At 41.5% G+C, this 14,832-nt stretch overlaps 1 protein-coding gene across 4 annotated transcripts in view; it reads left to right on the top strand.

Moving 5' to 3' along the window:
• The window catches only part of fbxo43 (F-box protein 43), a 42,816-nt gene extending 28,925 nt beyond the window's left edge, over window positions 1–13,891 (top strand). For all 4 annotated transcript variants that reach the window (XM_072570692.1, XM_072570690.1, XM_072570693.1 and 1 more), the window contains 2 exons: window positions 5,733–5,918; window positions 13,025–13,891. In XM_072570692.1, coding sequence (XP_072426793.1) covers window positions 5,733–5,918; window positions 13,025–13,273 — 435 coding nt within the window. In that variant the 3' untranslated portion in view covers window positions 13,274–13,891. The remainder of the gene's footprint in view (window positions 1–5,732; window positions 5,919–13,024) is intronic.
• The last annotated feature ends 941 nt before the right edge of the window (window positions 13,892–14,832 follow it).

The raw sequence follows: 14,832 nt of genomic DNA, 5'->3' as shown, positions 1-14,832 counted from the left end.
GTCGTCAACACAGCAGCTACAAGAGCAGGTCAGAGGAGTATTGAGGAGAGTAACTCGCTTCCTGACTCTCCTAAAGCCTGTACACCATTTTAAAGGCACAAGTCAGGGTTGTCATCGAATATTTGCCACTTGCCTGGACGGGTGTAGCTTCAAAACATTCAAGAAACTTGACACCGTCCAAGACAAAGCTGCCAACTCGATTGGCACCACATCCACAGACATCTGCTCCATCCACCACAGATGGTTAGTAGCAGAATTGTGTACCGACTACAAGATTCACTGCAGAAATTCACCAAAGATCCTTAGCACCTTCCAAAACCATTACCACTTCCATCTAGAAGGAAACTGGCAGCAGATGCTTGCATGTTCCTCTCCAAGCCACTCCCCATTCTGACTTGGAAATATATCACTGCTCCTTCACTGTTGCTGGGTCAAAATCCCGGAATTTCCTCCCTAAGGGCTTTGGTCAACCTACAGCATATAGAACATAGAACATAGAAAAATACAGCGCAGTACAGGCCCTTCAGCCCTAGATGTTGCGCCGACCGTAGCCCAATAACCTCCATATGCTTGTCCAATGCCCGCTTAAAAGACCCTAAATAGGGAGAGTCCACCACTGCTACTGGCAGGGCATTCCATGAACTCTCAACCCGCTGAGTAAAAAATCTACCCCTAACATCTGTCCTATACCTACCACCCCTTAATTTAAAGCTGTGTCCCCTAGTAACAGCTGACTCCATACGCGGAAAAAGGTTCTCACTGTCAACCCTATCTAAACCCCTAATCATCTTGTACACCTCTATCAAATCTCCCCTAAACCTTCTTTTCTCCAATGAGAAAAGTCCCAAGTGCCTCAGCCTTTCCTCATACGATCTTCCTACCATGCCAGGCAACATCCTGGTAAACCTCCTCTGCACTCGTTCCAATGCCTTCACATCCTTCCTGTAGTATGGCGACCAAAACTGCACACAATACTCCAGATGAGGCCGCACCAGAGTCTTATACAACTGCAACATGACCTCAGGACTCTGGAACTCAATTCCTCTACCAATAAAAGCCAGTACGCCATATGCCTTCTTCACCGCACTATTTACCTGGGTGGCAACTTTCAAAGATCTGTGTACATGGACACCAAGATCCCTCTGCTCACCCACACTACCAAGTAGTCTACCATTAGCCCAGTAATCCATCTTCTTGTTACTCCTACCAAAGTGAATGACTTCACACTTAGCTACATTGAATTCCATTTGCCACCTTACTGCCCAGCTCTGCAACTTATCTATATCGCACTGTAACCTGCCACATCCTTCTTCGCTGTCCACAACTCCACCGACTTTCGTGTCATCCGCAAACTTGCTCACCCAGCCTTCAAGCCCCTCCTCCAGGTCATTTATAAAAATGACAAACAGCAATGGTCCCAAAACAGATCCTTGTGGAACACCGCTAGTAACTGCGCTCCAAGATGAACCTATACCATCAACTACTACCCTCTGTCTCCTTCCAGCCAGCCAATTCCTAATCCAAACCTCTAATGCACCCTCAATGCCATACCTCCGTAGTTTTTGCATTAGCTTGCCATGGGGTACCTTATCGAACGCCTTGCTAAAATCCATATGCACCACATCTACTGCTTTACCCTCGTCCACTTCCTTGGTCACCTTCTCAAAGAATTCAATAAGGGTTGTGAGGCACGACCTGCCCTTCACAAAACCATGCTGACTATCCTTGATCACATTATTCCTATCCAGATGTTCATAAATCCTATCCCTTACAATTCTCTTTAAGACTTTGCCCACAACAGAAGTGAGACTGACTGGCCTATAGTTACTCGGGCTATCCCTGCTCCCCTTCTTGAACAAGGGGACCACATTCGCTATCCTCCAGTCTTCTGGCACTGTCCCCAAAGACAACGACGACCTAAAAATCAAGGCCAATGGCTCCGCTATCTCCTCCCTAGCTTCCCAGACGATCCTAGGATAAATGCCATCAGGCCCAGGGGACTTATCTATTTTCATCCTTCCCCAGACCTCTTCCCTACGTACCTCAAGGCCATCCATTCTAATCACTTGTGACTCAATATTCACATCAGCAACAGTGTCCTGTTCCTGAGTGAATACTGACGAAAAGTATTGATTTAGTGTCTCACCAATCTCCTCCGCCTCCACACACAACTTCCCACTACTATCCTTGACTGGACCGATACCTACCCTAGTCATCCTTTTATTCCTGACATACCTATAGAAGGCCTTTGGGTTTTCCCTAATCCTACCAACTAAGGACTTTTCATGTCCCCTTCTCGCTGCTCTTAGCTCTCTCTTTAGATCCTTCCTGGCTACCTTATAACTCTCAATCGCCCCAACTGAACCTTCATGCCTCATCATTACATAGGCCGCCCTCTTCCCTTTCACAAGGGATTCCAATTCCTTATTAAACCACAGCTCCCTCACAAGACCCTTTACTCCCTGCCTGACTGGTACATACTTATCAAGGACACCCATTAGCTGTTCCTTGAACAATCTCCACATATCATTTGTGTTCTTTCCTTGAAGCCTATTTTTCCAATCCACGCATCCTAAGTCATGCCTCACCGCATCATAATTTCCCTGCCCCCAGCTATAATTGTTGCCCTGCAGTGCACACTTATCCCTCTCCATCACTAGAGTAAAAGTCACCGAGTTGTGGTCACTGCCCCCGAAGTGCTCACCTACCTCCAAGTCGAACACCTGGCCTGGTTCATTACCTAGAACCAAATCCAGTATAGCCTCCCCTCTTGTTGGCCTGTCTACATATTGTGTCAGGAAACCCTCCTGCACACATTGGATAAACACCGACCCATCTAACAAACTCGAGCTATAGCTTTGCCAGTTAAAGTCCCCCATAACAACCACCCTGCTACTTTCACTCTTCTCCTGAATCATCCTCACAATACTTTCCTCTACTTCTCTCGGGCTATTAGGAGGCCTGTAGAAAACTCCTAACAGGGTGACCTCACCTTTCCTATTTCTAACCTCTGCCCACACTACCTCAGATGGCAAGTCTTCCTCCATCACCCTTTCTACTGCTGTAATACTATCCTTGACAAGCAATGCCACACCTCCCCCTCTTTTACCCCCATCTCTGACCCTACTAAAACATTTAAACACTGGAACCTGCAACAGCCATTCCTGTCCCTGTTCTACCCACGTCTCTGTAATGGCCACAACATCGAAGTCCCAGGTACCAACCCATGCTGCAAGCTCACCTACCTTATTTCTTATACTTCTGGCATTGAAGTATATACACTTCAAGCCACCTTCCTGTTTACAGGCACCCTCCTCCTAACCTCCCTACACTCAAGGTCCTGTACCCTAAAGCTACAGTCCAGGTTCCCATGCCCCTGCAGAGTTAGTTTAAATCCTCCCAAACAGCACTAGCAAACCTCCCCCCAAGGATACTGGTGCCCCTCAGGTTCAGGTGTAGACCATCCTGTTTATAGAGGTCCCACCTTCCCCAGAAAGAACCCCAGTTGTCCAGAAACCGGAATCCCTCCCTCCTGCACCATCCCTGTAGCCACGCATTTAACTCTTCTCTCTCCCTATTCCTCGACTCTCTATCATGTGGCACGGGTAACAAACCAGAGACAACGACTCTTTTCGTTCTAGCTCTGAGCTTCCAACCTAGCTCCCTGAAAGCCTGTCTAACATCCTCACCCCTCTTCCTACCTATGTCGTTGGTGCCAATGTGGACCACGATCTGGGGCTGCTCCCCCTCCCCCTTGAGGACCCGGAAAACACGATCAGAGACATCACGTACCCTTGCACCTGGGAGGCAACATACCAATCGTGAGTCTCTGTCGCCCCCGCAAAACCGCCTATCTGTGCCCCTCACTATTGAGTCCCCAATAACTATCGCTCTACCTTTCTCCGCCCTTCCCTTCTGAGCAACGGGGACAGGCTCCGTGCCAGAGGCCTGAACCTCGTTGCTTACCCCTGGTAAGTCATCCCCCCACAAGTATCCAAAATGGTATACTTGTTCTTGAGGGGAATGACCGCAGGGAGTCCCTGCACTGGCTGCTTCCTCCCACTCCCCCTCACTGTCACCCATCTCTCTATAACTTTCGGAGTAACTACTTCCCTAAAGCTCTGATCTATGACCACCTCTGCCTCCCGAATGATCCGCAGTTCATCCAACTCCAGCTCCAGTTCCCTAACACGGTCTTGGAGGAGCTGGAGATGGGTGCACTTCTTGCAAGTGTAATCAGGAGGGACGCTAATGGCTTCCCTCACCTCATACATGTTGCAAGAGGAACATTGCACTGCCTCCGCTGCCATCCCTCTAAAAGAGAAACTTTAAAAACTAGATCTAAAGAAACAAACAAGCAAAATGCAGCACTTACCTGCTTGTCACAATGGGTCTTATTATTAGGTTAGAGGAGGAGGGCAGGTGGGAGGCTCTACCCCTGTAGTGCCTCGGGTTCCTCGTTTGCACGCTTTTCTAAGAAAAAAAACCTTCCCGGGTAAGCTAGCGCGACACCAGCTTCCGGGTCCGCTAGGCGCTTAAAAAAAACTTTACATTTTAGCCGTTAGAAAAACAATAACTAGACTATACCGTGACTTACAAAAACACCACCCAGACAGCCGTTACCTGCTCCGCTGAGAGAGTGAGCGGAGTGACTGCAACAGTTCAAGAAGGCAGCTCACCACCATCTTCTTAAGAGAAGCTAGGGATAGGCAATAAAATGCTGGCCAGCCAATAACACCCATGTCCCACGAATGAATAAAAAAGTCACATTTCCTGTTTAGCTTCATATCATCTGTAAATTTGGAAATATTACATTTGGTACCCATGTCCAAGTCATGCACATTATGAACAGCTGGGGCCCAATTTCTGATCCTTACAGACCCCAATTTCTGATCCTTACAGACCCCACTAGTTACAATTCCTTAATGTGAGGATGACCCATTTACCCGTTTTCAGTCTTGGAAGAGGTTGACAAGAAATAGTGGAATTTTGCTCTAATGGTATCATATTCTGAGATAACTTTAGTTCTTTGGGGAAGCTTGGGTTGCAACCCTTGGAGTCTGGAAGAATGAGGAGATTTAATGGGTATTAACAGTAAGGTTTTTGATAGAGTATGTAAGGAGAAACTTTGTTTCCAGTGGCAACTCAGTAACCAGAGAACCATCATGAGAGGACTGGCTAAAGAACAAAGGACATTGTGTGGTATGTTATCTTTACAGTGAGTTTTTTGGCTCTGGACTGTGTTACCTGAAAGGAAATGAGAAAGAAATTAAATAACATAAGAGTGAACAAATAATTGGAAGGGGATGTAAAAATTAAAATTGTATGGGAAATAGCAAAGGAGTTGGATTAATTGATTATCTGTACCAAACAGCTGGAATAAACACATGAATGTGATATCATTCTACAATGTTTGTGAATGTCAACTGAATGTTTATTTCTTTTAGAAAGATTAGACCAGTCCCAGTTGACAAAGTACAATGTAAAACTGACCTTATTGGGATCAGGGTTTTTTTTTGCAAGAGTTAGTTTGACTTTTTCCACTCTCTTGCAATTCCAGCTGTCCAATTATTCAACAGATCCCAGTGAAATTTTATATGGAAGTGCAAATTATACCAAATCTAGAAATGTCCAGAAAGGTTTCATTTAACAGTAAGGAACTTGCATGATTTGATAGAGTCATGTTATGACCAACAAGTTGGGATACAAATCTGAATGCCTTTGTTCAACAGCATAGTGTTCCTCAGGCTGCAGATGCTGAAACCAGATGTAATCTTCCAAGTCGTTCTGCTTTGAGAACTGTTCAGGCCCAAGCAAAAACTGCCTTTACTCCAACTCCATCCCCTCATCAAGAAATCACCCCTGGTGGATGCAGTACTGTTTCAAAGTCAACAAGCAAACATGAGGAGTTTTTAAAGGTTAGTTGAAATAAATCTCTTGGTACCTTATGTAAGTTATCAATCTCCAGATAAGATTGTAAAAATTCAGTTTCCAAGCAAGTAGAATTGTAATATCATGTGTATCAGCACTGTCAGCTGTGCACACTCAGCATTGGTAGGGCAGTTACTTTGAAGCACCTATAATTAGGAATTATAACATGGAAAATAAATCCAAACATTTGCTGGTGATGCCAGTTTTCATTTCCTGTCTCTTCGCAGGTCTATTATATAAATTGCAATATATCTTTTGTTCTTTCAAGATAATTTTTTGACAATTTTTATTTTTTGGAATCCATTCTTGATATTTGGCATTTCAATTTGCATTTACAAACCCATGAATTCAGAGTCGACGTAGGACATTTGGTCCTTTGCCTTCTCGTCAATCAATAAGATCAAGGATGGTTCTTTTATGCTTCAAACTCTACATTCTCATCTACCTTCAATTTCCTTTGTCAATAAAGAATCTAAGGTTATCAATCTAATTCCATCTTTTAAAAACAACTTCAAAGATCCCACCTGCATTGCCTTCTGAGGCTTTGTTCCAAAGTGTCTCAACTGAGAAATAAAGAAATCTCATCTACCATAAAACAGTGACTTCTAATTATAAAACAGTGCCCTCTAATTCTGGCCTCAGCTGCAAAAGTAAGCATCTTTTGTTATGGACCAGGCCCAGCCCCTCAAAATATTTTTAAGCATGTGGCCCAGACCCTAACTTTGCTATTTGATTTACCTAAATGTATAGCAGATTTTCCCAGAGAAAATTAGCTGGTCAGACTACTGAGTTTAAACAGAACAGAATTTATGTTCAAGATTACAGAACCAAACACAACAGAAAATAGAATACCAAAACATATCTGATCTGCACCTGACAGGCTATCCTGATGTAATGATGCTATTCCAAAATACTTGCAACAATCCTAATAAACCTCCTTTTAGCACAAAACGTAAAAATGAAACAAAGCTTTACAGGCTCAAAGTCAGAAGAGGAGAGAGAGCGGCAGCTTTTCTCTGACTGCAGTTGAACTCAACTGACTAATCTAAACGAAGGCTAGAAAGCCTTTTGCCAGACACATTATCTGTTAGGTGTAAACAAAAAGGGCCCCAATAAACTATCCAAACCCAGTTTAGTTGGAGGTAAAAACAATGACTGCAGATTCTGGATTAGTGGTGCTGGAAGAGCACAGCGGTTCAGGCAGCATCCAAGTAGCTTCGAAATCGACATTTCGGGCAGGGCATTTGCCTGAAACGTTGATTTCGAAGCTACTTAGATGCTGCCTGAACTGCTGTGCTCTTCCAGCACCAGTCTAGTTGGAACCTGGCCAATTACCCCCTTTCTGAAAAAAAAACTTCTAGGCACAGATTTGGCTTCGTCAAATCTCGCCCCTTGAAAGAAAAATGAACCATCAATTTCCAAAGATGGCTACATTTTTCAAAACTCCCAGAAAAAAAGTGGTTAGTACCCTAACCGCGCACACGTGCACACAAGCGCACACGCACACAGACTATAAACATACTCAACTACTCAGTCTGAGACACTCCCACTTTCGAATGCCTCTGTATCTTAGTCGAGTTTTGACAATGCATCAGCAATCGCGTTTTCTCAACCTGCCACATGCATAATTTTCAAATTGAATGGCTGTAACAACAAGCTCCATCTAAACAGTCTGACATTTTTGTCCTTAAGTTTCTCCACAAACTTCAATGGTTTATGATTAGTGTATATGATTGTCTCAGGTGTGTTACTGGTAACACTCTCTCTGAAATGTTGTAACATTAATACCAAGCTTAGTCTCCTCAACTGCCAAATACTTCTGATGAACATTCAACTTCTTGGAGAAATACTTGATAGATCTTTCTCTCTCCTTGTCGTTTTCCTGCAGGATCACAGCACCAACATCCTTATCGCTTGCATCGATAGCCACCTTGAAATGCTTTGCATAATTAGGCATGGCTAATACTGGGGCAGTAGTTAACAGTTTTAAGGCTGTCAAACACCTTTTGACAGTCCGCTGTCCACTGAAACTTCTTGCCTTTCTTCAAAAATTCAATGAATGGAGCAGCCATGCTGCTAAAATTTGTCTCAAATATTTGATAAAATCCACTTGATCCCAGGAGCTGTAGTACTGCTCTTTTTGTCGATTGTATGGGAAACTCCCCAATTGCCTTTGTTTTCGCATCCTGAGGGGCCATTTATCAGTGCCCAATAATATAGCCTCGGAAGATGACTTGGGCTTTGGCAAATTTACTTTTCGCCAGGTTTATCACCAAGCTTGCCTTACAAAGCCGATTGAACAAAACCGATAAATGTAAATGTTCCTTCCACGTGTGACTAAAAATCACTAGATTATCTATGTACATAACACAGTTGGGTAATCCAGCAATGACCTTATTGGTTAATCTCTGAAATGTGACTTGCACATTTTTCATACCAAATGGCATGACTTTAAACTGATACAGTCCATTCGGCATTACAAAACCCAAAATTGCCTTTGCTCTTTCTGACAAAGGTACCTGTCAATATCCTCTGACTGAGTCCAACTTAGAAATATAAGTTGCTTGTCTCGCCTTTTCAACACCGTCTTTCAACCATGAAATCGGATCTGCATCAGTCTTTGTAACTTCATTGACTTTGTGATCGTCCACACATAACTGTTGGGTACCATCTGCCTTTGGCACCATTACTATTAGTGAGCTCCAGTCACTGTAACTCATTTTGATTATGCTGTCTTGGAGCATACGTTCAATCTTCTTTTGAACCTGTCACAACATTGGAGGATGTTGCTTAATCAGAACATCATCTTCTATATCTATATCATGCACAATTAGATTAATACTTCCTAGTTTATTTCCGCATATCTCCCCATGTTAGTAATAACTATTTCAGGTCATTTTGATTTTCCTCAGTAAGGTAACTCTATTTATCCCAATTTTTGACAACTTCCTCGTTGTCCAATTTAATTTGAGGAATGTCCAATTCAGAATCCTCTGAACTTGGTTCTTCCCTCCGTGCTGTAATCATTAACACTTTCTCCTCTTGCTTTCCTTCCCTGTCAAAATATCTTTTGAGCATATTCACATGACACACTGTGAGATTTCTTCTTGTCTGGAGTCCCCATCAAGTAGTTCACCTCACTCCATTTCCTTTTGATTTGACAAGGTCCACTAAATCTTACTTTTAAAAGTTCACCTATCCACGATAGATAAATTGCGGATTTTTGATTTCTTGTTTGCTTCCTGTTTCATTGCAAGCTGCGATACGTTTAAATGCTGTCTTGTCAACTCCCCAGTTCTATTTAATCGTTCCCTAAAATTTGGTACATAGTCCAAATGTGTGGTCACCAAATTCTGACTTACTAATTTCTCCTTACTCAATTTTTATTGATCCTCTCACGTCATGCCCAAAAACTAATTCAAATGGACTGAATTTGGTTGATTCATTAGGTGCATCTCTGATTGCAAAAACTACAAACAGAACTGCCTTATCCCAATCACCTGGATAGTCTTGACTGTAAGCCCTCAACATGGTTTTAAAGTTTGATGCCACCTTTCTAGTGTTCCCTGCGATTCTGGATGGTACGCAGTTGCTTTGAATTGTTTTATTCTTTAACTGTCCATAACTTGCTTGAATAGTTTTGATGTGAAGTTTGAACCTTGATCTGACTGTATCTCTATTGGTAGTCCATATCTAGTGAAAAATTTTGAGTCATTCCTAGACAATCCTTTTATAATATTGCGTAATGGAACAGCCTCTAGAAATCTAGTTATTGTTAGCAAATACTGATTCCCACTTCTTTGAGGTAGGGGACCTACACAATCACTTAAGACTCTCGTAAAAGGTTTCTCAAATGCTGGAATAGGTATAAAGGTGCAGGTTTTATTACCGCCTGTGGTTTTCCAATTACTTGACATGGTGGGGTATGACATGCCTGGCAAAATTCAACTACATCCTTGTGCAGTCCAGGCCAGTAAAAATGTCTGTGTTTTAGCCTGTGTTTTCCTCACCTCTAAATGACCTCCATGTTAGCTCATGCGCCTTCGCAACACCTCTTTGTTTTATACCCCACTGGCAATATGATTTGATGAATTTCTGTCCATTTTCATCTCCCTGAATATGTGATGGTCTCCATTTCCACACAAAGACATAAATTTTCAGGTAATAATGTTTAGGGATTTCTTCTCTGTAATTGCCTTTTGATACAACTGCTTTAAGTTTACATCTTTCTGCTGTAACTCAAATATTTTAGCTGAGCTAAAGATGTCTGCATTGTCATTTATTTGCTTTCCGTTTTGAAGTGGCTAATGCCACTTCAGCTGTCTTATCTGTACTCTTTGATCTCTCCTATTTCAACTGGTGGCTTTGTGACCTCGTTACCACACAGTCAGGAAAAATTCCAGGATGTATGTCCTACATTTTCAGTTGCCTGAACTTCCACTGGCTTTTCAACCACAGCAGGCAGCAGTCCTATCGGTAAGCCAGCTATATCATTAACAAAGACAAATTGTATTCCTGGAGCTGAGAGTTTGTCCACTACCACAAATTCTCCACTCTTTTCTGCTCACTCTAGCCTCACTTTACAGAATTTAAGCGCTTTTTGTCTCACCGTGAATTCCCGTTATCAGTACCTTTGCTGGCAATAGTCCTTCAGAAGTACATATCTCCTCATGTCCTCATCTTTCAGCATCACAGACTGAGAGGATCAGGTGTCTCTTAATATTGTAACCTCTTTACCTGCCACTCCTCTGTGAATAAACTTCACCTTTGCAGGTATATATTTTTTAAGCAGATCTGGCACTTCCTCCCTCCTTAACCAACCTCCGATCAGCTTGTACATTCTGGTGCAGCTTTCTAGCCTCTAATGGGCTTTGTGTTACCACTCTAACTAAACTCCCAGGCTTGTCCTGTTTTTCTATATCTGGCTTTTCAGTGCTTCTCCTAGCCCACCAACACTGATTTCATGTGGTCTGCTTTGTTGCAATGGAAACACCAGAGCTATTTAAATTCTTTGTCCCCTTCAAGGGTTTCCTTTTTAACCTGTGATAAGTTATCCTTATGATCTTCACCAAGATCTACCTTTCCCTTTCCACGTGAGGATTTCTCTTTGCCCCAATTTCTATCCCTCATAGTCTGAATTTGATTCTGGAAGCCAAACAGTGCGAGTCGGTCCATAAAACAATCATCAGCCACTTCAGCTGCTAACTTTGCAGTTTTAACACTCTGCTCTTCCACATGAGTTTGCACTACATCAGGAAGTGAACTTTTGAATTTCTCCAAAATAATTGTCTCTCTAAGAGCAACATAGGTTTGCTCTGTTTTTAATGCTCTTATCCACCTATTAAAATCATTCTGTTTGATCCTTTCATACTCGATATAGGTTTGACCAGGGTCCCTCCTTAGATTTCTGAAACATTATCTTAGGCTTCTGGTACAAGCTCATATGCACTTTAAGATGGCTTTCTTCACCTCAACAGACTCCCCAGATACTTCCTCTGATACTGATGCAAATGCCTCACTAGCTCTACCTCCAGGTTTGTTTGGATCAACAAAACCCACATAGTCACTGGCCACTGCATTTGTTTAGCCACTTTTTCAAATGAAGTGAAAAAGTCTTCTACAGCCTTCTCATAACATTTAGGCAATACTTGAACATAAACCGTTTCTCACCAGGCTTTTTTGACTACCAAGGGCTTGCTCATCCCCACTCTCTTCCTTACTAGACATTTCTTCAGCATTCATCTCCATCCTTTTAAACTGACTTTCCTTACTAAGTGTCATTTTCTGGAATTCAAACACTCTCTTGTTCTTTCTCTTCTGCTAAAGCCCATTGTTCTTTTTCTGTCTCTTCTGCTTTTAATCGTAACTCAAACTGTTTCATTTCTGCTGCCCTTTCCTTTTCTCTCACCTCCAACTCCAGCTGTTTCATTTGCAATTAAATTTTAGCCATCTCTACAGATCCGGGTGGTATTTCCAGCAGATTTTAAATGCTGAGCCATTGCTGTAATCAACTCCACTTTCTTCACGGAAGGAAGTAGCTTCACCTCCAGTTTGTCTGCTAATTCCCGCAGCTTGACCTTAACTACCTTGTGTAAAAAACGCAAGGTTATATCTTCTACCTCCAGAAAACTCTTGGTGACTGAAAGAGCCTTTGCTATCCCGAGTTCAGTTTAACCAACCAATTCAACGTTCAGAATGAAGACGCTAACACCTACCACTCACTGGCTCCAAGTCCAAACAATTTGAATCCCAAATCCCAATTTAGAAATACAGATTAGCCCCCAATCTGTTATGGACCAGGTCCGAACCCTCAATGTTTTTAAGCAGGTATACCAGACCCTGACTTTGTGAATTGATTTACCCACGTGTACAATGGATTTTACCAGCAAGAATTAGCTGGTCAGACTAATGATTTTTAAGACTTGAAAGCCTTCTGTTGGGCGTATTATCTGTTCAGTGTAAATAAAAGGGCCCCTATAATCTATCTAAACCCAAACTAGTTGGAGCCTGGCCAATTACTCCCTCTCTTGGGGGGAAAAAAAACTCAAAGGTACAGAAATCGTGAGAAAGGGCCAGCTTTGTCACATGTTTCCACCTCTATCTTAAGACTTATATACTTGCTATCTTTTAGCTCTAGTGGAAATGAGTCCAGGCTGTCGGGCTTATCATATGACAACTGATTAATTCCAGATATCAATCTATTAAACCTCCTCTGAACTGTTACTAAACACCATTGCATTCTTCCTTAAATAAAGACACCAAAACTGCACAAAATGTTCAAGATGCACCCTGCATAATGAGGCTTAAAATCTTTCTTTTATGTTCAACTCATCTTGTGATAAAGGATTGCTGTTACTGGCTTGATTATCCGAGTTAATGGAAAGAAAAAATCCATTGTTTGTATTGTTCTATTTGTTAGTTTCCTGCTGGAAGTGATAGTATTGTGCTGGATGTAAATGCTTTCTGATAATTCTTCGAAGCAGCATGGTAGACTATTTCTGCTCTGAAATTGTATCTTAAGAAAAGGAGTTCATTTTTGATGAGGACTAATTGTAGGAGATCATGTGACATAAATATTTACTTTTACCACCAGGTTGCACAAACTCTCTTTAATGATGAAGCTCTAAAACCATGCCCACGATGTCAGTCGCCAGCTCGGTACAATCCAATGAAGAAACGAGGCCTCTGCAGTCGAGAAGGGTGCGCATTTGACTTCTGCACTCAGTGTTTTTGTGGTTTCCATGGTTCTAAAGAATGTGTCAGCAGGTCTACAAAACGTTTGGTCAATAAAGGAGGACCACCAGGAAGTGCTCAAAGCAAGCGGAATTTGAAGAGATTGTAATCTTGTGTATATATGAAAACAGATGAATCTCCCCCAACACTCTTCAACCTCTTGGGTGTTATAAGCTGTTTGTGCACCTGTATGCAAACATTTAAGAAAGAACTACTTGATGTTTACCTAAATGAGTTTGTATATAATGAATAAGTGGGGAGGGGGAATTTGTAATGCTGAGATTACAACCATTCCCCTTTCACTTAATTGTAAATGCATATTTGATTTTAGCAATTTTATTTTCCTGTTTTCCAAATAATTCTGTATTCTTTGTGCACTATGTAATAGAAACAACTTGCTCCAAAGTCACTGAATTTTTATGAACTACTTTAGGGCAACAGTTAAACAAGCCAATCCAAAATTAATGAATATATGATGAAAATATAATCATAAACCACTGAACCAACTCTATGAACTTTGGGTTATCTTAGATTAAACAAATGGTGATATAAACTTGTCTATTTTCCTTCTAACTCCCTCCTCCTCAACCCTTTTTCTTTTAAGTTAAAAGAAAATGTTATTGGACACTGAAAAATGAAGACCATAGAGTTTGAAATCTAACTTTCATCCATTGTTTCAGATGTTTGTGAAGAACTGTTAATTGTTGGCTCTGCCCAAATTCGAGACAACAGGTATGTGTAAATATATAGTAGGTTTCAAATGTATATAGTTTTTATGTGTTAATAGAAATTGTCTTTTAAATGGTTTTAATCTGTATGCTTAATAAAGTTATTTTAATAAAACTTTTAAAAATGTTGTGAATGCATTTTTTCCTTGCCTCCAAATTCTTCAAATTTGTTTTTGAAAACTTCAAGCTTTTGCCAAGTTTCATTGCCTTCAGGCATTTCAAGCTTATTTATTGCAGATGCAATTTAATTCATTGCTATTGTCAAAGACAGAACTAGCTTTACATTTAGAGCTCTATATAAAATTGATGCAAAAAAAACAGCATTGGCTCACGTCTGTGTTTTTATTTGCGGTAACTTTCAGTAATATGGAAGGTGTTATATAGTGTCATTTTAAAAATCAGCCTTTGCACTAATAAAAATAGCAAGTTTTGAGAAGATTTGTAGCTCAGGTTGAGGTTCTGGATGTCAGTTTGCTCGCTGAACTGGGAGGTTTGTTTTCAGACTATTTGTCACGAGGTAACATCAGTGAGCCTCCAGTGAAATATTGGTGTTATGATCTGCTTTCTATTGATATGTTTTGGTGTCCTTGGGTTGGTGATGTCACTTCCTGTGGTGAAGTCGTTTCCTGTTCTTTTTCTCAGTGGTTGTAAATGGGGTCCAAGTCAATGTGTTTGTTGAAAGAGTTCTGGTTGGACTGCCTTGCTTCTAAGAGTTCTCTTGCAGGTCTCTATTTGGTTTGTCCTAGGATGGATGTGTTGTCCCTGTCGAAGTAGTGTCCTTCCTCATCTGCATGTGATAGTGGGTCGTGTCTTTTTGTGGCTGGTTGATGTTCATTTATCCTGGTGGCTAGTTTTGTCTGTTTGTCCAAATATAGTGTTTGTTATAGTTTTTGCAAGACATGTCGTAACTGATGTTAGTTTTGCTTGTCTATATAGGGTC

Source organism: Chiloscyllium punctatum, chromosome 5 (genome assembly GCF_047496795.1).
Source record: "Chiloscyllium punctatum isolate Juve2018m chromosome 5, sChiPun1.3, whole genome shotgun sequence".
Taxonomy (NCBI): Eukaryota; Metazoa; Chordata; class Chondrichthyes; order Orectolobiformes; family Hemiscylliidae; genus Chiloscyllium; species Chiloscyllium punctatum.
The sequence above is the reverse complement of the archived record's forward strand: the minus strand, read 5'-3'. Positions and strand labels throughout refer to the sequence as shown.